This window comes from Lepidochelys kempii, chromosome 1 (genome assembly GCF_965140265.1).
Source record: "Lepidochelys kempii isolate rLepKem1 chromosome 1, rLepKem1.hap2, whole genome shotgun sequence".
Taxonomy (NCBI): domain Eukaryota; kingdom Metazoa; phylum Chordata; order Testudines; family Cheloniidae; genus Lepidochelys; species Lepidochelys kempii.
This window is the reverse complement of record NC_133256.1, coordinates 256054487-256078889: the sequence shown is the minus strand read 5'-3', so window position 1 is coordinate 256078889 and position 24403 is coordinate 256054487. Positions and strand designations below refer to the sequence as shown.

At 46.1% G+C, this 24403-nt stretch overlaps 2 protein-coding genes across 14 annotated transcripts in view; both read left to right on the top strand.

Annotated features, from left to right (window-relative positions):
* The window catches only part of IFT27 (intraflagellar transport 27), a 30084-nt gene extending 8163 nt beyond the window's left edge, over nt 1-21921 (top strand). For 4 of the 11 annotated variants that reach the window (XM_073325217.1, XM_073325226.1, XM_073325196.1 and 1 more), the window contains 4 exons: nt 869-928; nt 1579-1696; nt 2018-2127; nt 20455-21918. In XM_073325217.1, the coding sequence (XP_073181318.1) occupies nt 869-928; nt 1579-1696; nt 2018-2127; nt 20455-20622 (456 nt within the window). In that variant the 3' untranslated portion in view covers nt 20623-21918. The other 7 variants (XM_073325280.1, XM_073325244.1, XM_073325261.1 and 4 more) reach the window with 6 other exon arrangements.
* A 48-nt stretch (nt 21922-21969) lies between these two features.
* The window catches only part of CACNG2 (calcium voltage-gated channel auxiliary subunit gamma 2), a 60014-nt gene continuing 57580 nt past the window's right edge, over nt 21970-24403 (top strand). Inside the window, exons 1-2 of one of the 3 annotated variants that reach the window (XM_073325175.1) lie at nt 21973-23688; nt 24214-24359. In XM_073325175.1, the coding sequence (XP_073181276.1) occupies nt 24218-24359 (142 nt within the window). In that variant the 5' untranslated portion in view covers nt 21973-23688; nt 24214-24217. Of the gene's footprint in view, nt 24360-24403 lie in introns of all 3 variants that reach the window. The other 2 variants (XM_073325185.1, XM_073325166.1) reach the window with 2 other exon arrangements.

Below are 24403 nucleotides of genomic sequence, written 5' to 3'. Positions count from 1 at the left end.
ATGGAGACCGGGCCTGGTGCACTGCAGGGAAGACCTTTTCACTGTTTATGCAGGAAATCCAACTACTGCTTTGCACTTGCTCTCTGGGGTAGGTGCACTGTGGAGGTTGTGAGCTTAGCCACTGGGGCATCAGGCTACTTTGCTGTGGTTGAACAAGAAGCAAGTGTGACAGCTTCTAGTGTACACCTCCCAAACCCTTCCCCAAATAGAATCATAGAAATGTAGGACTGGGTGGGACCTCAAGAGGTCATCAAGTTCAGTCCCCTGTGCTGTGGCAGGACCATGTTAATCTAGACCATCCCTGACAGGCATTTGTCCAGCCTGTTCTTAAAAACCTCCAATGATGAGGATTCCACATCCTCCCTTGGAAACTTGTTCTATTTCTAACTACAAGGGTAGTTAAGCAAGTTTTTCCTAATATCTAACCTAAATCTCCCTTGCTGCAGATTAAGCCCATTGTTTCTTGTCCTACCTTCAGTGGACATGGAGAACAATTGATCACCGTCTGCTTTATAACAATCCTTAACATATTTGAAGCCTGTTATCAGGTCCCCGCTCAGTCTTCTTTTTTGAAGACTAAACATGCCCAGTTTCTTTAACCTTTCCTCATAGTCAGGTTTTCTAAACCTGTTATCTTTGTTGCTCTTCTCTGAACACAGTACTCCAGCTGAGGCCTCACCATACCTAGTAGAATGGGACAGCTACCTCCTATGTCTTACGAACAGCACTCCTGTTAATACGCCCCGGAGTGATATTAGCCTTTTTTGCAACTGCATCACACTGCTGGCTCATATTTTGTTTCTGATCCACTATAACCCCCAAATCCTTTTCATGATCTTCCATGCAAAAACCTTCTTTCTGCTTTCAGGAACTCTTCCTTTTTGACTCAGCGGGCAAAGAACTGTTTTCTGAGATGATAGAGAAACTGGCAAGTATCATGTAGTAGTCCTCTTGTTCCTAAAGAGGGGCTTTTGCTGTGAAAAGGATCTGAGCTACCCAGTCTGGGAGATGTAGCAAGCCTTGGCCTGAGTGGAAGTGGGAGAAATTCCTCTCGGTTACCTATGACCCCTGTTCCTTTACATCTTGAAACTTGGAACAATACTGTAGGGAATCGGTTCCAAAGGAAAGGAGGTGGGATCCCAGAGGAAGCTCCTTTGGCTCTTAAAAAGAAATGGGAATACTAAACTGAGATAACTGTGTGGATGTTTTTGGTTTTTTATGGGCGTTTTTAGAGGAACTTCCATTTTGCCAATTCTAGTGTATCAGATTTTTGCCTTCAGCCTGATCTTTCTGTTCCACAGAGACTCTGCCTTCTGTTGGGACATAGAACTTCCCTTGACTTCTCACATTCCAGCAAGTGTGTCCCTGTCCCCACCTACATTAGGGACCTTTCAGTTGTATCATCTAATTTTGATGCATAGGGTCAGCTAATTGAGCATGAGGTTCCATTATATCAGACTCCTTTTATTTCTGTCCTGGAATGTGTTTCCCATACAGACACGTCTTCTCTGGGGATGTATTGGCAATTGGCCACATCAGTTTAATTAGAGCTGACAATATCTCTCTCTTGATGTACAGTGGGAGCAGCCCAATGCCCTGTGTATTGTGTATGATGTCACCAATGAACAGTCTTTCAACAGCTGTGCCAAGTGGCTGGAGAAGCTGAGGGCACGGACACTTGGAATGCACCTTCCAGGTAGGAGATGGTGAGATTCTTTGCACCCATTCTCATGTTTTGTAGCAGCGTCTTTTCCCCATTGAGATGTGGCATAAAGCATTATCTTAAATCCAAGCCAGGCATGGCTTCCTCCAACTCACCCGGTCTATGAGTAGAACAGACCAGGGAAGAGCATATTCCAGGTGATTTCCTTGCCGTCCTCTCTAGCACCTTCTTTAAGTCAAGCAATCCAATTTTTTTCCTCCCCTGTTTTCTAACTCACCCACCAGGTTTTCTGGTATTTATTGCTAACAATTCAGCATTTCTGTTTTCTTTTCCTTTGTTTCACACTTTTTGTAGGTGTCTTAGTGGGGAATAAAACAGACCTGATTGGTCGACGAGTTGTGGAGCAGAAACGGGCACAGGAGTGGGCTGAGATCCATGGCCTGCAATACTGTGAGACATCAGTGGTGAGTGTCTTCTCTCTTCTCCATCTGTGGAAGTGGGTGTCTTCTCTTTTGAGGGCTCTGTTACAATCCTTTATCATTTAATCCACTCCCAGTATCAATGTGGGATTTTTTTATCAAGCAGTTAAGAGTAGAAATAGTTCAATGCTTCCTCCGTCCGTTTTTCACAACGTCGCTTCTCTCTTTACAGAAGGAGATGGAGAACATCGAAGCCCCTTTCCACATATTGGCAAACTCATTCCACCGTCTCTACAGAGAGAAGGTGGAAACCTTTCACTCACTAGTGTGAGGGCCTTGGGTATAGCAACTTGCTTAGCCCCCGTGGGGTTTCTTTTAGTCCGGAAACACCCTGATGCCTAGAATCCCACAGACTGGAAGATGGAGAGAAAGTGAGAGATGGGTTGTTGTTTTTTCCCCTTGTGACCATTTCCTGACCATTCAAATTAAACCAGAAATAAATATGGGGAAAGGCAGCATTTCTGAGGTTGAGACCTGGTGTTTCTTTCATGTCTCCTGACGTGGTTTTCTTCTCCATGAAAATCTGTTGGACAGTTGGGAGCTACAGAATGGAAATTGCCATCCTTCTGCTTTGAGATTGCCCCGTCTGTTTCCTGCTAGAAACACGGATCAGATGATTGGGTGGGGTTTTGAGATGGGGAAGGAGTAGGGAGGCTAATGGGACATGTCTCACATTGGACAGCCCAGCACTGACATATATCTGAAGGGGGTAGGACTGAGGAGGGCCTTGCACCTGGAAAGCACATTCACTAGCAGGGCTGGAATAGACTTGGGCTCAGAGTCTGTTGAGATGTGTCCAGCAATTGTGGCATGAAGTGTGACATCTGCAGGGATTCTTCTTGACTCAGGAATGGTTCTGAGATGTGCCTACAGATTGGGGCTTGGCTTACGTTCCCAGGTTCATCAGTTTGGAGCCCACTGCCCTGCTGATGTAGTTTGTGACCCTAATCTATGTTTCTGACTTCTCAGAGCCTAGTTCTTACTCTGACTTGGCTCATTTTCTCTCCCTCTTAGAAGCTGTCTGGCTGCCAGGAGCTTTTCCTCTGTACCTCTCATAACTTGGTAATGCAGTGCCCTCTGCTGGTCCCAGGTCACAGACGTGCCAAAGAAGATGCCACTGTGTTGTAGTGAGCAAGAATTGTGCTCCTATCTTCCTTTCCAACCTCCCAGATCAGAGCCATCCCTTGGGTAGGGCAAATCAGGGCAACCACTCCAGGCCCTGCACTTGGTGTGATTGGCTGGCACGGTCACTCCCAGAAGAGATGAATCCGTCACTTCCACCCTGGACCCCGCACCCCCCCTAGGGATGGCCCTTTATCCCGAGGAGGAGTACCCAGGATTTCAAATAGATAATTTCTCCTGCTCTCTCTCCCGCTCCCCCCAGGCTTGCCTTTGTTTTGTGTGTTTGGGATGTGGAGGGTGTTGCTAAGTAAATTCAGTAGCGTTACCTCCTTACTAGGTCCAGTTTTCCAGTCTCTTGGTCAAATGAGAACCTCATTTTGTTGTTCAATTTTCACCATCCATTCTCGCATTTCCTAGCTGATCACTTGGTTCTGGTATCACTAGTGCAAACAGGACACAGGAGGAGAAAGAGGCCGCCTGGCTCTAAACTATTGAGAGTCAGCAGAGCGACTTGTCCAGGTTGAGGTTTGGTGTTACGAATTATACCCGATAGGTCACGCACAGGAACTGCTGCGAATTATACCAGATAGGTCACGCACAGTTCGAGTCTAGGCTGAGGCACATGAACAAAGTCCACAACTGCAGAGTTCCCAAAGATACTAAGTTTATTACGCTCGAGTGTGGTGCCCCCGCTAATCAGGAGGGGACCCCGCATGCAGGTTATACAAAGATTATATACCTTTTAGCAAAGCATGTTGCCCTTGTGCATCAGAAACCTTAGCCAATAGACAAACCCTTGCCTTATCTACCACCTATCGCTGCTAGATACATTCCCTGTGCTAGACCATTACTTCAATTACATTACATGGTCCTAAAGCAATGCATCAGTAGCCTTTCTTATCAGGATGGGAGGCTCACATCAAGGCCAGGAGGCAGGGAGTTAGGAACAGACAAAGAACAGAAACCAGGAGTCGAGACAGGCTGGAAACAAGGGGGAGGGTTTTCACAGGAATGCAGTATCTAAGGAACACTCCTCTTGGTGCATGATGTGCTTGCTTTTAGACAATGGTGGGCCCCAAACCAAAATGGAGTCACATATGCTAACTTTTCCTTAACTTTGGTGTGGGGAGGCGCAACATCTCTAGGTAGAATTCTTGTCTCTGATATAATACTGATACAGCATGTGTGAGAACCCTTTCAGGTCTCCAGTGCAAGGAAATGCACTGCAGTCAGGCAAAACATCTGTGTAATTCAAGGTAGGATGTAGCTCTTTTCTTCCAGAAGAGGGTCAATTGCAGAGATTCTTGTCTGCTTCCAAGGTCACAACATCTTCCCTTGGCTAAGGGGTGCTGATTTTTCTGGGGTGTGCACTGAGTCATTTCTCTGAGACAAGCTTTCCAGGAATCTCTGCTCTTGGTGGGTTGGATGTAATGCATCTAAGTAGGAGTTGTGGAGGCAGGAGCCAGCCACCTCCAGCTGCTGTGAATAAGATATAATTATTTTTAGTACTGTGCTGAGTTAGTCAAAGAACTTTAGAACTAAAAGCTCACTTTGATTTCATGGCTCCTCCTACAGTTTTACTAGTAACATGCTTCTGTTACATGATGGATCTTTTCATATTTAAAATATTTTGCCAAGTGTGTCTTTGCCACCTGTGGCATGATCTGTGGAGGATTAATACCTTGGGGATGGGAGATAAGGGGAAACCCATGTGATTTTTATCTGGGAACGACTTTCTGTCTGCCCCAGAAAAACCTGCCATAGCTCTTAATGACTGAAGAAGAGCTCTGTGTAAGCTCAAAAGTTTGTCTCTCTGACCAACACAAGTTGGTCCAAGAAAAGATATTACCTCACTTACCTTGTCTCTCTAATATCCTGGGACCAACACAGCTACAACACCACTGCAAATAGCTCTTAATAAACAGTCTGTAAAATGGAGATGGGTGAATGTTTTTCACTGAATGAAAGCAAAAGCCGGAGAATCTAATTAGAAGAATGCTTACGGTGCTGATTGGTGATTTATAAGGTAGCTGCTTCTTATAGGTTAGTGAAGAAAAATGTATCCCATTCAGGGAAAGATGTATTGCCTGAGAGTGCAAATGTGTAGTCTAACTAGCTAGCTGTAGGGATTTATCTGCTGCTCCTTTTCCTCTTCCCACAGGCCCTGTCTAGAGGAAGAAAACGGGTTGTGTTTAAAACATGGTGCCTAACCTGCTTCAACACACATTTTGAGCACTCGTGTAGACATGATTTAATGTCTTTTAAAATGTTTGCTGGTCATGGTCCTCCAAAGGGAGGAACTTTGGTTTGACTATATTCAGCTAATGCGTTTCAAAGGCATTATATCCTGTCTGCTCTAGTATTTTAAAACATGTCAGCTTGTTTCCCTAGTGTAAACATGGCCCAGTTGGGGAGGTTGGTATTGGCGTGGAGAAGGGGTGCCTGAGAGCTAGGTGGTTTGAGGGTTTGTTGTGGCAGGGAGGCTGTGGATGCTCAGTATGTCTGTGCATAAGGGCGCTTGGGGTAGCTAGGTGAGCTATGGGGGGAGCCTGGAGCAGCTGGGTGCATGGGATGTGTGAGGAAAGAGTCTGGGGCCCATATTGGTTTCCTCACGCTTTCTGTGATCATGGTCAAACCTACATTCCTCCCTTTGGAGGATTGACCTGCCGTCACCTCTTCCTTTGGGTTTTGTGCTCCTGTCGCAGTTCCATGGCTTGCGTTCAGAGGGGAGAGCAGTGAGCAGAGCAACAGAGAAATGCCTGCTGAGCAAGAAACCTTGCTGTCTCCCTGCAACTCTACCGCTTCCTCCAACTGTGCAGGACTCCGTTCCCAGAGTGGATTGTGAAAGCCCAGGACAGTCCCAGCCAAACCAGGACAGCTAGAAATTCTTCAGGGTAAAAATCAAATAGTCCTGAATGTACCAAGTTCCCTTCAACAGTACATAATCCTTCAGTCTCCTTTTTCCTATCTGCTTGCATGGCTGAGCAAGCACTTCTTTTTCTTCAATCTCCCCTCTCAGCTTCCCAGTGGCTCATTTTCATAACCCTGTTTCACTGAGCCCCTCGTTAGCTCTTTCGCTGCTCACCTTAGTATGAAATATCACAGGTTGTTTGTCATCTGTCTTTGTCATTTCCCCAGAAAACCAAGTGGTATTGCTTCTCAGCAAGGTTAATGAAAGAAAAATCTGGAGTTTTTAGACCAAACCATTTTGGAGAGATGAGCCGAAAATGGTTGCACACATTTTCAAACGTGAACTTCCAGTAAAATTGAAAAATGTTAAAACTCCTGATTTTTCACCAAACTTCCCAGAAACATTCTACTCTGGAATAAGCTGCAGCATGTAAAATTTCAGGAAGATCAGCTTCTCTTGCAGAAGCTAGTGGGAATGTAAAAACTGAGCTTACAATGAGAAGTTTGCATTCAAGCTCAACAATGGAACAGTCCCTGCTGCTCTGTAATAAATGGTTGAACACCCTGAAACAGGGAGGTCAGAGCAGATTCTTCAAGACATTAATCTGGGAGTCTCAAGCATTCAGAAAGGACATCTTGTAGATAAATTATATCACATTAATATACTATTTGGCCCAAATTCATCCTAGTATAACTTCACTGACATCAAGGGATAGATTTGGTCTTTTATGTCCATTGACTCCTTTGGGTAAGGTTCCTTTGTACAATTCATATCTTGGGCAGGATCGACCCTGGAGACAAGAATGGCAGAAGGCACAATGTTGTTGAGGTTGAAAGGAATAGGGAAAGGGAGAGGTTACTGTGTTCGGGGAGTACAAAAAGGGCTAAGCTGTAAAATAGGAATTAAACTGGGCGCTGGGCAGGCTCCAGCAAGAAATGTATAATCCATCCCAATTAGGAACTGTCTCTCAAGAGAAACCCCGAGCCTGATGCAGATGCTGACAACAGGGAGAAACACTGCATTTCTAGTCTCTGTGCAGCTTTGGCTTTCTGTCTTTTGCTCAAGGCTGAGGGCTCTGCTTTCGGCACCACACCTAAAACATTCAGGTGAGAATTGCTTCCAGTTGCCATTCTGCCTTCCTGTCCCTCTGTGCTTGGACCTCCATTGTGATGAGTCCCTTACTGATAGCAGAGAGACATTTCCATTCTTCCCACTGTCAGTCCTGGGGACTCCGCTCCCCCTGCACTGTCAGTCACCTCTCCCACAACCTGAGCAGATATCCGATTCCTTGCCTGTCTCTCTTAATGGATAGCTGCCAACTATGCCGGTTCTGATCAAGTAGTTTTTCCATCTGGTGGACTGCACTCCAGGCTAACCAGGCACAGGGTCCTGGGCTGTGCTGTTATGTACTTAGGGAGTGCCAGAAGTTTCAGAACTGAGGAGGAGCTGTTAAAGGGCTGTGTTCACAGGCCCATCCTCCCCTTTACACTGAGGGCCCATCTTCCCTCCACAGTCAGAATGTTGTTTCCTCCTACTGTTGTCATCTTGTCTTGAGAGTCCTGTCCTCTTGGCCACTGGCTCATGGTTCTTGACCCAGAACAACAAGAGGGTGGGGGGAAGCTGCTCCATCGCAGTTAAGGTTTCCCGGTCCTTTCCAATAAATGCTCTTCAGGGGGTCATCGAGTCCTGATTCCCAGCCAGGCTGCCCTGAAAGCCCAAGGGTGTAGCTCCGTCCAAGGTGTATTCCCCTGGCGGGATGGCCCCTGGCTAAGTGCTGGCAGCCTAGTCCTGGCTCTGCTGGAGTTGCTGCAATGTAACGTTCACAGACACTTGCTCTTCTCATTCTGACTTGGAGTTGTTTTTTTTTCCCCTTGGGGGAGTTTCTCTTGTTCTGTCACAGCCTCACATAACTCCTCCCCTGGAGCGATTTGTCAGTGAAGCCTGGATTTGCTCTTTTCCCTAGTCTCTGAGATAAAATCCAAATCTGACAATGTTTATAGGGGAAATGTGACAGACCTTGCGTGTCAGGCTGGGGTCGGGGATGGGGTCAATTTGATGAGGTTCCCTCCAGCCAGACATGCATCAACTGGAGAAATGTGGAGCCTGTAATCTCTCTGCATGAGTACTGGAAAAATACCCAATGCCTGTCCCAGCCAGCAAGGGGCACTGAAGGAGTGGGCAGAGGAGAATATGCAGAGGAGAGATCAACTTCTGTGTCTCAGACAACCAGGGGAATTGCAAGAGCAAAGGGGAAGGAGAATATGCAAGAAGGAGTGAATCTCTGTCCCACCTCATTGAGGGCACCAGAGGAATTGAGTGGAAGGAGACATGGGGAAATACCAATATTTGCCCAGTTCATGGAGTTTACTGTGGAGAACAGAATGGAAGAAGGAATGACCAACCTCCATCCTGGCAAGAGGGAGAGCTTCAGGAAACAGGACAGAGGTTTGGGGTTTTGATGTTGGAGTCAGGCTCAACAAGGGTACGCTCAAGATTGAGATGTCTGGAACAGGGTCTGTTTGGGGATGTCATAGCTGCAAAGGATATGGCAGTGACAGGTTGGGCTCAAGATGTCAGTGCCAGGGTCAGAGCAAGGGGTGGCCATGAAGGGTCAGCGTGACGGTGTTGGAACTATGGTGGTGATGTGGGGCTGAGCCGATGCATGTAGTCTCAAGGGTGTAGGCCTGAGTCATATCAAGAACAATAATGTGGGTCTGGGATAACAAGAGTAGGGTCAACATGGGGAAGTTGGAGCTACAGGCAGTGGTAGCAGGATCGAGGGAGCAAAGCATGGAGGATAGGATGCTGGGAACCTGGAGCTGGAAAGTGTACACCGGTAGGGGCTGAGGACACTCTGGTGAGAGTCAGTGTAGCTTTGTTGGAGAGGTGGATTGAAATCATTGTCGTAGTATACAAGGTCCCTGGATAAAGCTGGACAGATACCTAAAAATATTTTCCGCAAATATTTGTGTGAATTAAAACATCGGTTATCTCTGGCCACATCTGCAGCCCTACTGTATTTTTCTTTCCCCAAAGATTTCAGTGATCCAGTCGTGCAAACACTTGCAGAAAGTAAATTGTAAATTCATGTGTGAATTATTTGCCCCAGCAACCTGAATATAGAAGTTACATTCATCCATTCAGAGAGCAGAAACAAAACCACATGACTCGTCACCAATCACAACTAACCCAAACATCCTGAATTTTGTGTTGCATACTCAGCAAAGACTGTTCACAATCAAGTCATGCAGCAAAAGAACTCAACAACTATTGACAAATTCAAGAAAATTGCAATCTCCACATAGACATTCTGCAAACAGAAAAAATGGCTAAATTAAATGAGCAAATTACTTGCCATAAATAATTCACCCAGCTCTTCATGTGAAAGACGTATTTTATTGTGTGTGCTTCAGTTGTTTGGTCTTTTAAGTCTAAGCGAAGCATCACTGACTCCTCTTTTTTGTATTTAATCAGTTTCATGTGGACTTGGTGCAATGTTACTAGGACTTGTTTTTGTGGGGGTGGGGGGGTTTCAACCTAAGCATTTTGTAGCTGGGAGTAATGGGGCTCAGGGGCCGTTTGGAGGGCATCACGCTCAAAGCCAGCTGATGGGGATGTCAGAACATGGGGTCTGGAGGAGATAGCCTTGAGGTGTTGGGATGGTGGGTTTCATAGCTGATGTTCACATGAAGATACTCAGGCTGAGGTCAGTGTGACTATGCTGGGCTTGAGGAAAATGTATGGGTTGTTGGGACAGAAGGAGTGTGGACTGAAACAAGGTTGGCCATGGGTCGGCATGGGGATCTTGGGGCTGGGTACCTGTGGAATTCAGGGGACTGTGGCCAGCATCATGGGTGGGACTCAGATCTGTGTGGAGGTACTTGGGGTGGAGAACTGTGCTATGCGTGGTGCTATGACTCACAGAAGAGCCCTAAACTCAGAGGAATAAATAAGCCCTTTCATCCATTGTGATCTGCCCACCCACTGAAACCCTCAGGATGTTTCTCTTGGGCAAGGATTGAGTCACGGCTACTGCTGACGACCCTGTCACCCGAGTCTGCCTAGTGGTGTTGTTTTTACTATTTACCAAGATAGGAGACACTGCTAAGCAGAAGTGACAGGAGCTTGCAGGAGAGACGGGGCAGAGCACGTGGCTGAAGAGGAAGCTGCCGGACATCAGGCAGTTATATACGCTTCAGTATCTAGCTGCCTCCCAACATCTCCCATAGCATTGCCCACAATTCCCACTCACCTTTGTGCCGCTGAGGCTGTCCCAACATACCTCTGGCATGCTGCCTGTGCCCTGCACCCCCGTGCTGCACCTCCTGCACCTACCTAACACCCATCTTTCTGGAGTCTAAAGCCACAGCCCGGAAGAAGCACTTCACATCCTATCCCTTGGCATGCATGCCTGCCGCTGTCCACCTGGGGCCCAGCACAGAGTTCAAGCATTGGTTGGCTCTATGGTCTGGCAGGAAACTGGGCTGGTATCAGGACAGTGCCTGAGCTTGGTGTGTATCTGTCTGGGGGGGGTTCCAGGCAGGCACCCCTTTGCCCCCCCATCAGACTGCACTCGTTTATTATACCATCTGTTTTCTCAGTGCTGGAGATGATGCTGGGGATATGTGACTTGGGGCACTCAGGCGGAAACTGGCCTGCACAAGGCCGGCCATGTGTTTGCCTCCTAGCAATGCAACGGTCAGCAGCAAATTCTTTGCCGCTGCCTCCTCTCAGTAGGGGAGAGAGAGAGCATGGGCCTGGGTGTGTAGGAGACACAGAGAGATGGACTGTGTGGAGGTGGGAGAGAGAGACAGAGATGGGCCAGTGTGTGAGGGTGAGAGAGATGAACCATGTGAAGGAGGGACAGACAGATGGGCAGTGTGTGGGAGCAAGGAAGAGAAATTAACTGATGGAGGGAGAGACAGACAGATGCACTGTGTGTGGGAAAGAGAGAAGGACTGGCTGGAGGAGGGAGAGAGAGAGAGCTGTGAAGGAGAGAGAGAGGCAAATTTGGCAGTTGTGAGCAGGGAGAGAGATGGACTGCATGAAGGAGAGAATGTGGGGAGAGAGACTACAGTAATGAGTGCATTAGAAAGGCCATAGATGACTGGATGGATGGAGATGGATACACAGTGTGACAAAGATATTGTGTGAGTGGAAGGGAGAGGGGCTGTGAGAAGGAGCAAGTGAGCGAGGAGAGAGAGGTGGCAAGAGAGGAGGAGACATCCATCTGAATGGCGGATGATATCTTCAACAGGCTCTGTGGGCGAAAGTGGGGGTGGGGGGATGTGTGGTGGGGAGGGGTTACTGGTCCTAGGCGTATATAAGAACAAGAGAGACTAATAGTGTGTGAGCTCTTCCATGTGTGGGGGTTTGAGGTTCCCTTACCACACACTGGGAGAGGAGACTGCAGGGCAGAGTTCGGAGACTGGCAATGTCCCCCTGGTACTAGCAAGGAGCACTCAGGCTAGGTTAGGGTGAACTGACAAGACAGAGAAAGGTGTTCCCAGTCCTGAGGATGCAGAGAAAAGTAAACATTCCTTGGGCATTAGCACAGAACCCTTTCCCTTTATTAGGGTTCAGGATGCCCTAGAGCATTACACTGCAAGCTGTTGACTAGTTTCTGGTGGGTTGTTTGAATGAGTTTTAAATGACAGAACAAGTATGGTTGTGTTGGTTTTTTCTCACCCTGTTCTTCCAGTGTGGGTTCTCAGGTGGGACATGCACCCTCTCTTCTCCCAACCCAGTCTGAGCCCATGGCCACCATCTTCATTTTCTTTTTTTCCTGGTCTTTTAGCCACCATCTTTCCCCTCTTTCTCCATCTGACTCCAACTGTCCCATTGTTCTTTTGGCTACATCACCTCTTTTCTGTTCTTTTTTCCTCTCTTTTTTCAGTCTCTTTCTTTCTCTATGACTTTCTTATCTTCTAGATTTCTGTCAGCCTCTCATCTTCCCTGTCCCTTCTTCTCTGTGTTCCAGACTCTCTCTCTCCCAGATTATAGGTCTTTCTCTTTTTGCTTCAGCTTACTTCTTCTAATTGACTGTTTCAAGTCTTGTTTTCTCTCCTTAGCCCCTTTATCCCTTTCTGTCCCTGGCTGTCTGCCTCCTTTCTCTCACTCTCTGGCTGTCTCTCTTGAACTAGGTTGTGAATTCTATCAGCATCAGAGCAGGGCAAACTGTAAAACTGAAGTTCCCGGAGGGCCAGGTTGTGATCATTTTATTTTAGCAATGTCCTTGGATGTATAAAGGTGTTTGGGGGGAGGGGCAGCATGTGTGCTGGGTGGGGGAAGAGAGGGGAGTTCAGGCCAGAGCAAATGGAGCTTTAGACTAATATAGGTCAGTTGCAGACAAGTGTCCCAGTGGTCTGTGTAAAAGAGGAGTGGCTTGTAACTTTGGGCTAGATACTGGAAAGATGGCAACTGAAGAGTTTTACCCAAATGGTGGATGGATCAGACACACAAGTGCACATGAGCAGGCAAGAGCCATATCATCCAAGAATGCAACTAATAGTGAGTAGGATGAGACTCTGACCCTGCGCAATTGGCTACTCCTCTCCCAGGTATCTCCCCAGCTCAGAGAGTTTATGGGAATTTCCTGAAATTCCAGGCAGCTGGTTCTAATCCTGCTTCTTCTGTTCAGCTCCTTGTCCTGTGCTCTGAGTATGGAGGTCAGAGGCATTGCTGGCAGACCCCTCCCTAATGTCCTCAGCCGTGCTGCCTGATGGTTGTCTCAAAAGAAATGGCAGCAAATAATCCACAAGCAGAGTAAACTAGTTAATGACACTCAGAGGAGAAAGACAGCCCCTCCCCCCATATTTGATATTGCAATGAAATGGCTAGGATGTGTGTTCAAGCTGCCTTTTGCTAGCTGGAATCAGAACTGTCCAACTGTGTGTCAAAGACCAAAACAGCTAGTGGAGATTCTCCTTTAGGTCAAGTGGCAAGAGCCTGGAATTTTGGAGCAGAAGGACCAAATTCTGTCCCTGGTGATACCATGAAATCCTGAGCTGCCATGGTGTGTAGCATAGTGACAACTGTGAAGTGACCTAGCTGGCCACAGATTTGCCACAATATGTGTGAACAGATGCCTCTCTCCCTCCAGACAGCTCCCAGATACTACACAGGGCCACATTAACACACATCATCATAGTGTACAGTAGATGATAGATAATAATAGCCCTTGATTATACACCCAAATCATAGCCTCTGAAATCCTAGCTTAATTTCTACTAAGATTTTTTAAAAATAGGATCTTAAAGTTAAGCTTATAAATCAATATTTAGGCACCTAAATAAGTAGCCAGATTTCCAGAGGTGCTGAGTTTCTGTAGTTTTCTGTAAAGACAGTTGGAGCCGCTGTCTGCTCAGTGCATTTGAAAATCAGTCCACTTATTAGGTGCCTAAATATGAAGTTAAGAGATTAAGCAGGTTTTTTTAAAAAAAATATCTTGGTCTTCATTCCTGAAGAACAGAATAATAGTCCTAGCCTATCTATGACTTCTGTCTATGACAGGTTCTTATACTATGCCCATCACCATGGTGTCTGAGTGCCTCTGTGGTGTCTGACATGCTTAGTCTGACATGTTTAGCAAAGTTCTTCTATATGGGTTCACTTTATGGTTCCTAAAATTTGTAATACAGGATTGTGTCATATGAAATATTTTCAGGGTTGCCTACAGCAGCTGTGTATCTACAGATAGCAAAACTCCCATTGATTTCAAAGGAGCCAGGGCTTCACCCATTATGATTTGAGCTTCTATATGTTTGACCCCTCTGAGCTCCTGTACTCACAAAGTTCCTAAATAGTCTTTAGGTCGTATATTTCTCTAGATTTGTTCCTCTGCAATGTCAGACGTGCGCTTACTAATGAATTCCAAAGGGTCAGCTGCTTTCCCCTTTGGATCTTGCACTGTGACAGAACTTTTGATTTGCCCATAACATTTCTTAGAAAATTTCCTGTCTTCATCATTAGCTCTGACTCGCACAGCTGGATGTTAGAGAAGTGAGAGGATCTGTATGTCATTGCCGATCCCCTAAACTAGCCAGTCTTTTGTGGCAAGAGGGCTGAGGATGGCCTAAAGGGGAGAGAGGAACATGTGGGTGGCCTGTGGCAGAGAGGCCTGCATCATTTCCAGTGGCTGCACTGGGAAAGTAAATCTGTTCCTTATGAGATTCAGCTGATGAAGTTTCTATGATGCTTCTGTAGAGGATCAAATGGAGGGTGCTTGTGTTAACAGTGGACTGTGGCTTTGGCAGATGAAAGTGAAAAGGGTGAGGCCGCACAGGGGCTTTTTCTGCACTACTATAATATAATCATAGAAGTGTAGGGCTGGAAAGGACCTTGAAAAGTCATCTGGTCCTGCCCCCTGCACTGTGGCAGGACCAAGTAAACCTAGACCATTGCTGACAGGTGTTTGTCCAGCTTGTTTTTAAAAGTTTCCAATGGTGGGGAGTCCACAACCTCCTTTGGAAGCCTGTTCCAGAGCTTAGCAACCCTTATAGTTAGAAAGTTTTTCATAATATCTAGCCTAAATCTCCCTTGCTGCAGATTAAACCCATTACTCCTTGTCCAACCTTCAATGGACATGACTTGTTCCTTAAGTACCCTAGTATGAATTTCATCTTGCCCTGCTGACTTAGATAACTCTAACTTATCTAAATATTCTTTAACCTGTTCTTCTCTGCCATGTACACAGGGAGAAGGTCTGCTACCAATAAATATTGATCAATGTCAGAGTGAATAATCCCCATTGTAGGCCTCACTTTCCCTTGCCATTCATTTTCCTGCTTATGCTGCCAGGAAGCCTTTCAAAATCCTTCCATTTAGGTACAATTAGATTTCTCTCCCTCTCTCCTCACTCGTATTCTCTGTTTTTCTCTCTTCCTCTTGATTACTGGTATATTTGCATGAAAACAGGGACCATGTTTCCTTATCAGCCAGTCCACTCCTGCAATGTATTTCCCTACTGGAGTTTCACATATTTTTTTCCTGTGAAATCATTAGCTCACCAGTGGACCCTAAATCTGACCTGAAGGGACCAGGGACCAGCCCTCCTCCTGAAGTGTGAAAAGAATCCAGGGCTAGAGAATGTTCTCATTGTAATTAATGGGAGTTTTGGCAATGGCTTCAGTGGGAATGAGGTTAAGCCTTCTGTCTCTGAATGTTGTTCAGTTCTAGCCTTACGTGCATATACACTGCTCCCCCAGTGAGGTCCCATCCTTGTGCCTTCTACTCAAAGCAGTTCCTGACCACAGAATAATTCTACATCCCATTCACAAACCCTCTGCCGACAATGGGCAAATGGCTTTTCCTTCTTTGCTGTTTCTAGCTTTGCAATTCAGACATTAGCTCATCCTTGTGTGCGGCCTCCCCAAGCCGTTCGGCATGACACCTGGTTCTGGAATTTGATGCCATGGTTGCATGTGTCTGTGTGCTTGTGGGTGGATGTGTGGGGAAGGGCAGGTGTTTATGGAGGATTTGGTCAGAAGGGTAGGGGCCAGGAGTGGCTATGACAGGTGGATTTCTGTGGGGTATTGGTCTGTATGTGGGTGGAGGGATTAGGTACATGTATCGGTGTGAAAGAGTAGGCAGATGGGGGTTGTGCAGGGAGGTGTGCAAAGCTGGGTACTAAGGGGAAGCATAAGGAGGATTAGATATGTATGGGGTTCATGGCATGTGCTCTGTTTGTGCAACAGTGTGTGAAGGGTTAAATGTGCTGGTGGGAGTGAGGAAAATGTTCTCCCCGATTTTCTTTGCGAGTCCCATCCAATAAATCTGTGTTAGCCTCGGTAAGGATACTTTAGTAATTCTGGCTGGAGTGACTTAGCAGCAGCCTGCCCTCTGTTAGAGCTAATGGGTTACATGCATTGATTTCTTTCCTATTCCTATTGATCAGGCAGTTGCTGAACATACAAAACCCACCACAGCATGGAAAGAGGGACAGAGGTAAAACAGTTCACATCCCAGAAAGCCAGCTCTGTGGAGAATTTGCTATAGAAACCCTGTCCATCTCTGCTGCCTGTCTCACCCAAAGGAGGGATAGTATTTCTCTGGTGGAAGAAATCCACCCACAAGGCCCAAGAGGTGACATTTAGCAGCGTGTGATTAAAAAGGGGTTAGAATGAATACAACACAGAAAGGTCTATTTGGGGAGCAGTGTGTGTGCACTTCGGGAAATTCCTGGACCGAGGAACCATTTAGACCGCCTGGTTTTTTTTAAATCTCATCCCAAGAAAAGTGGAGAATCCACCAAAGAAAGGAATGTGTGTGTTTGCATGTATTTGTGTGTGTGTGTTGGGGGGGGATGCCAGTATTAATTTAACTTGGAGACTGAATTCCCCTCTTACTCTGGGAAAAGACAGGACAGGACAGGGCAGGGTTGACTGGAAAGAATCAGGTGGAGGCAAAAAATTCAAGCTGTAACGGTCATGGAGAAAAGGGACAATGACTAGGAGAGGACAAGGGAGGTGAAATGAGGGCAAAGATGAGAGGGAGGAGGTGATTAGATAAAGGGAGGAAGACAATACGGCCCTTATCCCATCCAGAAGCCCTAGGTGCTGTTTGTGCACCATAGTACTCATCCTTTCCTTGGAGATTTATTTTGTTCTTTGATCTGGTAGAACAAACAGAGAATAGAATCCTAAAATCACAGATCAGTGAGACCCCACTTAAACTTTGGAGAGCAAGGATGGTCTTGGAGTTGAAGCATGGAAGTTGGGATTCAGAAAATTGACGGCTGGTCTGCACAACAAAGTTAGCACGTCTTACCTACATTGCTCAGAGCTGTGAAAAATTTCATGCCCTGCAATGTAATTAAGTCAACCTAAGCCCCGGGGTAGACACTGTGAGGTTGACAGAAGAATTCCAATGAATTTACAACAGCAACAGAAGAACCCTTTCTGTCACTGTCTATACTACAGAGCAGCTACAGCACTGCAGCTGTGCCACTGTAGCATTTCTAGTGTAGACATGCTCCTAGTTTCAATTCCAGCTCTGCCACAGACTTCCTGTGTGACCTTGAGCTAGTCACTTAGAACCTCATCCAAATCCCACTGAAATCAATGGAAAGACTCCCATAGACTTCAATGGGCTTTGCATCAGGCTCCTGATCTCTCTATACCTCAGTCCCCTATCTGCAAAATGTGGATAATAATACTTTATGAGAGTGGGACGAGCATAAATGCATTAACGTGTGTGGGGTACTTAGATACTATGGTGATGGATGCCATATGGAAACCTAGTGAGAGAGTGTGTTATCAACTCCACCTTCCTTTGCTCAGATACCTAGTTGCCTCTGTCATGGTTCCACTCCTTCCGAACAAATTACCTTTTCCTCTGCCTCTGGAGATAGCTCTTCTTCTGCACCAATATCACTCCTCTATGGAGTCCTACAAGTTTTAATTCTTGACCTCTTTCCTATCCACCTTCTTCCTCCAAGTCATATTGGCCCATGGAGTTACACTACAGACAAATTTGGCCTTTTATACGTATGTTTAATCTTAAATCACTTCAGTCACTTTTATGGTTAGACAAGGAGGCTGGGAGTCAGGACTCTTGGGTTCTCCCAGCTGTATCAGTGATTCACAGTGTGGTCTTGGCAAAAGCACACTTAACTTTTCTTTCCTCAGCTCACTCATTTGTAAAATGTGTATAACAATCCCAACCTCATTTAGATGTTGTGAGACTGATGGTTGTAAAATACTGTGGGATCTTCAGATGAAAGACATTAATGAAGTGTTGTTACTTATGGATTGTAGATAGCTTTTGATACCATTAATGACTGCTCTGTTTAGCCTCTCTGCTTGTCTCACCCATATCCTTTTATGGCTTTTTTCCTGACCTCCAGCTAAATATCTCAGACTGAAGTGCATCTTTTGGATAAAAGGAGCCCTCTTAAGGACTCATCCCCTTCCACAACTCAGATCTCCCTCTTGTCTCCGCTGTCCACTTGGCATCATGCATGACTCTGAATTCTCCTTTTCCCACATCTCCTATATCTGTGCTGCTGCCTACTACCATCTCCACATTGCCTATGAATACAACTGCCTCAGCTCCATCACTACTCCATGTTTACATCTCCTCTCAACTTTGGCTCTGGCAACTCCTCCCTCTATGACTTCCCTGGATCCTTCGATTCCAGCATATGCAGAATATCACTGTCTGCCTTCTCACACCTACCAAAAAGCTCCACTGGATCACCCAGTCCTCAAACACCTCCTCATCCCTTTCATAATCTAATTCAGAGTTGCCCTGTCTGCTTTTAATGTTCTCCTGTGAACTTGCTTCAGCCCACTTCATGCACTTGGTCTCTTTCTTTACACCTTCCCCACATCCTTCACTGACCTAGTACGGTCTCTTTCTCTCTCCTCCCCAAATCACATCACTTCTGGTGCAAGAACCTTCTTGTCTTCTGCTTTTGCCACCTTAGACAGATTTCCTATATCTTTCTGTTTTATCACTCCATTTCATTTCAAATAGCATTCAGATCTCCTTTTTCTCCCATAGCCTATTACTGTCTCTCCCATTGATCTGTAGTTGTATTGCATAGTTCTGTTTAAAGCATATAGTAGTATCTTATTGTAGCTCTGTTATAAAAATCTGCGACTGTTGTTATTCTGTAATGCATTTTTGTATTAAAATGATTCTCTGTATAAAAGATGAACTCTACACTGTATCTCGCCAAAGTATGAGCAGCAGCAGCTGTATGCAACATTGAAGATTTTGAGTGATTATGTGATTTTGTTTCCTTTGCCTCTTTGCTGTAATTGGTTCTATTTCTCTATCATGTCATTGCGGATGGTAGAGAAATTATTCAGAATGGTCCAAAGGCATATAACTAGGATAGTGGGAAAGGAAAAACTTGGTGAGAAGCTATATTAGATCCTGAGCCCCCTTAATTCCCATTGCAGTCCATGGAAACTTAAGGTGCTTGTCATCCTGCAGGATTGCACTCTAGTACATTGTGGAATAGTCTCCCAAGGGAAGGATCTCCTATTGCTTGTGTAATTTGAAACTATATTGGTCAAAGCACTAGAAAATGCAATGAAGGGAACGATCCTTTGCTGATGTAGGGAATCGTCTAGATGACCCAGTAGGTCTCTTCTGTCTCTGACTTCTATGATTCTTCTAATATCAATATAATTAGAAACATAAATCTGTTTCAACTGCATTGTTCTGTTTCAGTTTAAATCTATGCTTTGAGTTTGGTTGGTTGTGGGGGTGTCTGATTTTGTTTTTGTTTGTTTTTTTGTTTTTTCTGGTCCTCTAGTTATGTACTGTGGTCCCAGTTGTGCAACACTTACAATGATTAACACTTACGCAAGTAGTTCCATTCGAGTCAAATGCTCACTTGTATGAACAGGGTTCAGATCCCATTGAAATCAGTAGAAGTTAGGTACCTAAATACCTTTTGAGGAGCTGGGCCTAAGCTCCTTGGGGTGGGCCTGTCTTTTTGTTCTGTGTGTACAGCACCTAGCATGATGGGATCCTAGTTCATGAGTAGGGCTGCTAGGGCTAGTCATTCAAAGAATAAGGGTTGTACAACTGGGCCCTAGGAAAACAATCATAGCACCAAACGATCTTTCCTGTTCTTCATTAAACCACCCTTTTCTGTAATCAGGGCCTAATTTGCAGAGGTGCTGACAGCTGCAGCTCCTATTGGCTTCATCTGGAGCTACAAGTGCTCAGCATTTCTAAAGAGCAGAAGTAAAATTTTCAAAAGCACCAAGTGACATAGGCACTTAAGTCTCATTGAAAGTCAATGGCATTTAAAGCTCCTGACTATCATTTTTGAAAATATGACATAGAATACAAAGTCATTTTAGGTGCTTTTGAAATTTTGCCTAATTTCCCTAATATTCCAGAATCATATTCCCACTGATTTTCAGTGTTGTAATCAAGTTGGTCCCAGGATATGAGAGAGACAAGATAGGTGAAGTAATGTCTCTTATTGGACCAGCTGCTCTTGGTGGAAGAGACAAGCTTTCAAGCTTCACTGAGCCCTTCTTCAGATCTGAAAAAGGTAGCCAGATTGTCACAGCTAAGTACAAGGTGGGACAGATTGTTAAGCATAAGGGGTTGCAAGAAACCACTTAAAATGAAGTAGACAATTAACACCTCTGCAATTATAGGACAAAGAAGGTGTCCTTGTTTGGTGAAGGCAGATTTAACTGTGTTAAGTGTGTAGGACTTTCTCCTGTGAGCATGTTCTGTGGTATCTGAGTGCCCCAGGGATTATATGTTAAACTACACCTTTAACTTTAGTAATCTTTCTTCACCAGAGCTCACGCCTCAGAGCCCTTGGTACAGCTGGCTGCTCTGTTCTCTCCTACCTCCTGTACAGAGCGATTGTGGATTCTGGGTGTAACGGAACATTCCATGATGGGTCGAGATCCCCGGAGGAGAAAGGAATGAAAAATGAATGTAGGGACAGAGACACCCCCTCCTAGACCCGCCCCCTGTCACAGTTATGGAACCCTGGGGGAGGGGAAAAACGTCTTTGATAATCCCACTAGCTCCTAAGTAGTCTTAGTCTCCGACCTTCAAGCCCCCCAAGACTTTCCTCACAATTATAGCCCCTCTCCAAAGATCCCTTTCTGGTAGACGCAACCTTTCTGGAGGGGTCCCTGTCCTGTATGGTTCTAGTCACTCTCCTGGACTGGAGGTTGGAGGAAGGGATCTCTGAGGCTATTGGCCTTCCCAGTATCTATTTAGGACCAGAACAAGAGAACACCAATGGGGGAGGGAAACAGCCCCATCCATCCCCTGCTGAAGACAGTGCAGAAAAAGCAGCCGGGGGGTGGTACCACCTGTCGCCAGCAAAACACGCCCTTTGCTCAGGGGAACTCCCTTTTGTGCATCAAGAAACCCGCAATTCCGCTCCCCACTGTAGGACTGGACTGAACCGGGCAGGCTGGGGCGGGGGGCGAGATCTCCCCAGACAGGCCTAAACGTCGTCATGAAACCACGCTCGGTCCTCCGATCCTTCCCCTCGTCCCCACCAGGAGGAACGGCAGCTGCGGAACAGAGCTCCTGTTACGGATGGTGCTCCACATCAGCAGTCATTGGTTGACAAACAAAACCTCCTGAGGGTGTTGGCCATTTTACTCCGTCGTGGGTTACAGTTCTGTGCTCTGAGGAGGGGCAGGGCCAGGGGGGAATTCGGGGGCGAGGCTGCTCTGCTGTGGCCGGGTTAGCAATTTACAGGAATAAATAGGATTGGGGCAGGGTGGGATCCTAAAGGCTCGTGGAGCAGGGCTGGGCACAGCTGGGGTTTGGGCGATCTCCTGCCCCGCCCGAAGGAGCTTGCCCTGCACCGGTTTTGCGGGGCTGCGAGACGCTAGCTTTTTGGTAGGGAAAGGGGGAGTCTCCTTGTCCCACCCATACCCCAATGTAGCCACGTGGCTGCCCCGTCAATAAACTTTGTTTTCCCTTGCTTGGCCGGGCTGTTTTATGCGCTGAACGTCGTTTGTAGACTGTCCTGGGTTTAAATGTGTTTACTGGGCCAAAGAAGACAACCAGAAGTCGTCGGCAACGGAGCCACACGGTGAAGAGGGAAAGCAAAGGAAAAAGGGGGGAAAGCAGAAGACAAAGGAAGAGAGAGTGTATGATCTTCACACTACAGCAAAGCTGTCGTTGCCTGTGTGGGCAGAAACGGTTCGTCTAGAAAATTGGGCTAAAACCCAGGTAGTCTGGTTATTTACTTGCAAAGCTGAGAAGCGGGTGTTTTATTGTAGGTCAGTCAGTATTCGATAGCAGAAGGCGACGCTTAGAGATCAATTTCTACCCGGTGCAAACTGGTTTGTAATTCACTTTTTTTTTAACAAACTCTTTAGCGTTCAGCAGACCTCTGAGAGATTGTCTTATAAGCATGAGCTCAGCGGAGGGGGGCGGGAGAGGAGAGAGAGAGAGAGAGTTATGAAATTGCAACGTGTCTCAAACGCTCCAACTGATTCAACTTCCCTGCATCCCCCCTCTGGCAGAAAAACAGTGAACCTAAAGCAGCCCTTCTGGTCTCTTGTTCTCTGAACTATGAAGCTGATCCGAGAGAAATTAAATCTGTAGCATCAGGAATTAGATGAAGTCATTTTTCTCTTTACTGGTGTTAGAGTAAAGAACAGCTACACATATAGAATGAGGAGCGAGGTGAATAATGTAATTAACTTAGTGTAATGAAGGGGGAAAGGATTATGACATGCTTTGATGTCAGCACTGTACAATGTTATAGACATGTTTTCGGATTCGGTACTAACGAGTTATGTCTGACACAGGAAACTAAAAATACAATGAACTATTCCGACTTTGATTCGAATGGACTCAATCAACGCACCTCTCGGTTTCAAATGGAGGCAGGAAAGGAGCATTATTTTTTGAGAGGAGACACTTCAATTTGCAGCAACCCTTTTCATTACTAATCTTTTCAAAATGTCTGCTTGTTGGAGCAGCATTTGGGATTTCAAGGAAAGCTACAAAGAGAGAGAAAGCCACCCAGAGATTCATGCACGATTAGTTAGGAAGAGACAAAGAAACGAGAGGAGAGAGGGGGAAAACCCCACTATGTAACTTATAGCCAGCCCTAGAATAATGGAGTGCTTTTAAAAGTGCTTTTACAAAAAAAAACATTTTATTTAATTTTGAATTACCCTTCCACGTTACATTTCCCCCGTCTCCTGGGAAGAGAAACGGCTGATTGAAGTTCTGTGCTGGTCTAATTGTGATGTGAGGGTTGTATTTGGAGCTCTGGGCACGTATCGCTGGAATGCGAAGGAGGCTGGGCTGAGAGCGAGCGAGCGAGATCCAGCTACGCCTTTCTCTCAGCTCCTGGATCCTAGGGGAGTTATCATTTCAGGGTTTGGAAGAAGAGGGGTAAAAACAGGAAAGGACAAGTGGGAAGGCGAATCAACCCCTTCCCCATCCCTCCCTGCTCCTCCGAGCAGAGCAGGGTCACTCGCATTTGCAGACGCTGGGGAAAAGAGGATATAGGAAGAGGAAGCGCTTGCCCCCCAGTTTCCCATTAGCATCCCGGGCAAGAGGCACAGGAGCTGTTCTTCAGCACCGCGGGGAAATCGGTGCAGGGGAGCTGTCCACTTCAGCACCACCACGGTAATGCAGTAGGTGGGAGAGGAACTAACAAGGGAAGAGAGACAGAGGCAGCGAATCCTGCAGCAAGGCACCGGTTCCCTTCTTTTCAGAAGCTTTGCCAAGAGGAGGAGGGAAATCCGTCTCGCTTCTCTGGGAGAAACCCCCCCTCTCTTGCCCACTTTACCAACAACAACAACTGCCGCTGCTGCTGTGGGGAAAGCCATGGAAGGCAAGAGCTCAGCACCTGTACCGATGAAATCAAGGGCTCACAGTATACTGGGAAGTCTGGTTTGGTGGTAGGAAAAAAGAAAGGACGAAAAGGAAGGAAGAATTTGAACCCCCCAAAAAGCCAACCACAAAAATCCTAGGAAGATAACTGAGAAGAAAAAGGATTTTCATGGCGCAGGCTGCAGAGCTAAGCAAGACGCCTGAAGGTTGCATCTCTGCTCTTACAGTCTCTAACTGTCTAGGTCCAGATAATGAGAGATTGTGTTGAGGATGCTGCTGCTGCTACTCCCCTGTTCACTGTGGAAGCCATCTCCAAATTAGCCATTACATATGGAAACTGGAGACCAGAATTTTAGGAAAAGGGATTAAGGCATCTCAGTTTGGGGGGGTTCTCGCTTTAGTCTTTTTTGTTCTTTTCTTTTTCTTTTCTTTTTCTTTCTTTTTTATATTACAACCGGAACGTTTCTGATTTAAAAGGCAAGCCTCTTCCCGTGTGGTCTTTATAATTTACACTGTTTTCCGTGGGCTTTCTTACCTCCCTTTTTGATATCTCTCTCTCTCTATATATATATATATACCCATTATATTAGTAGTGGAATTATTATTTTATTAACACACACACCCCAAGAATCAGAAGGCGGTTGGGTATTTGTATAATGAAGAATTATGGGGCTCTTTGACAGAGGTGTTCAGATGCTTTTAACCACCGTTGGTGCTTTCGCTGCCTTCAGCCTGATGACCATAGCTGTGGGGACCGACTACTGGCTTTACTCCAGAGGGGTTTGCAAGACTAAAAGTGTCAGTGAGAACGAAACCAGCAAAAAGAACGAGGAAGTCATGACCCATTCTGGATTATGGAGAACCTGCTGCCTGGAAGGTATTTGATTCCGGATCTCCTCCCCCCTCCCCAAATAAATCTCT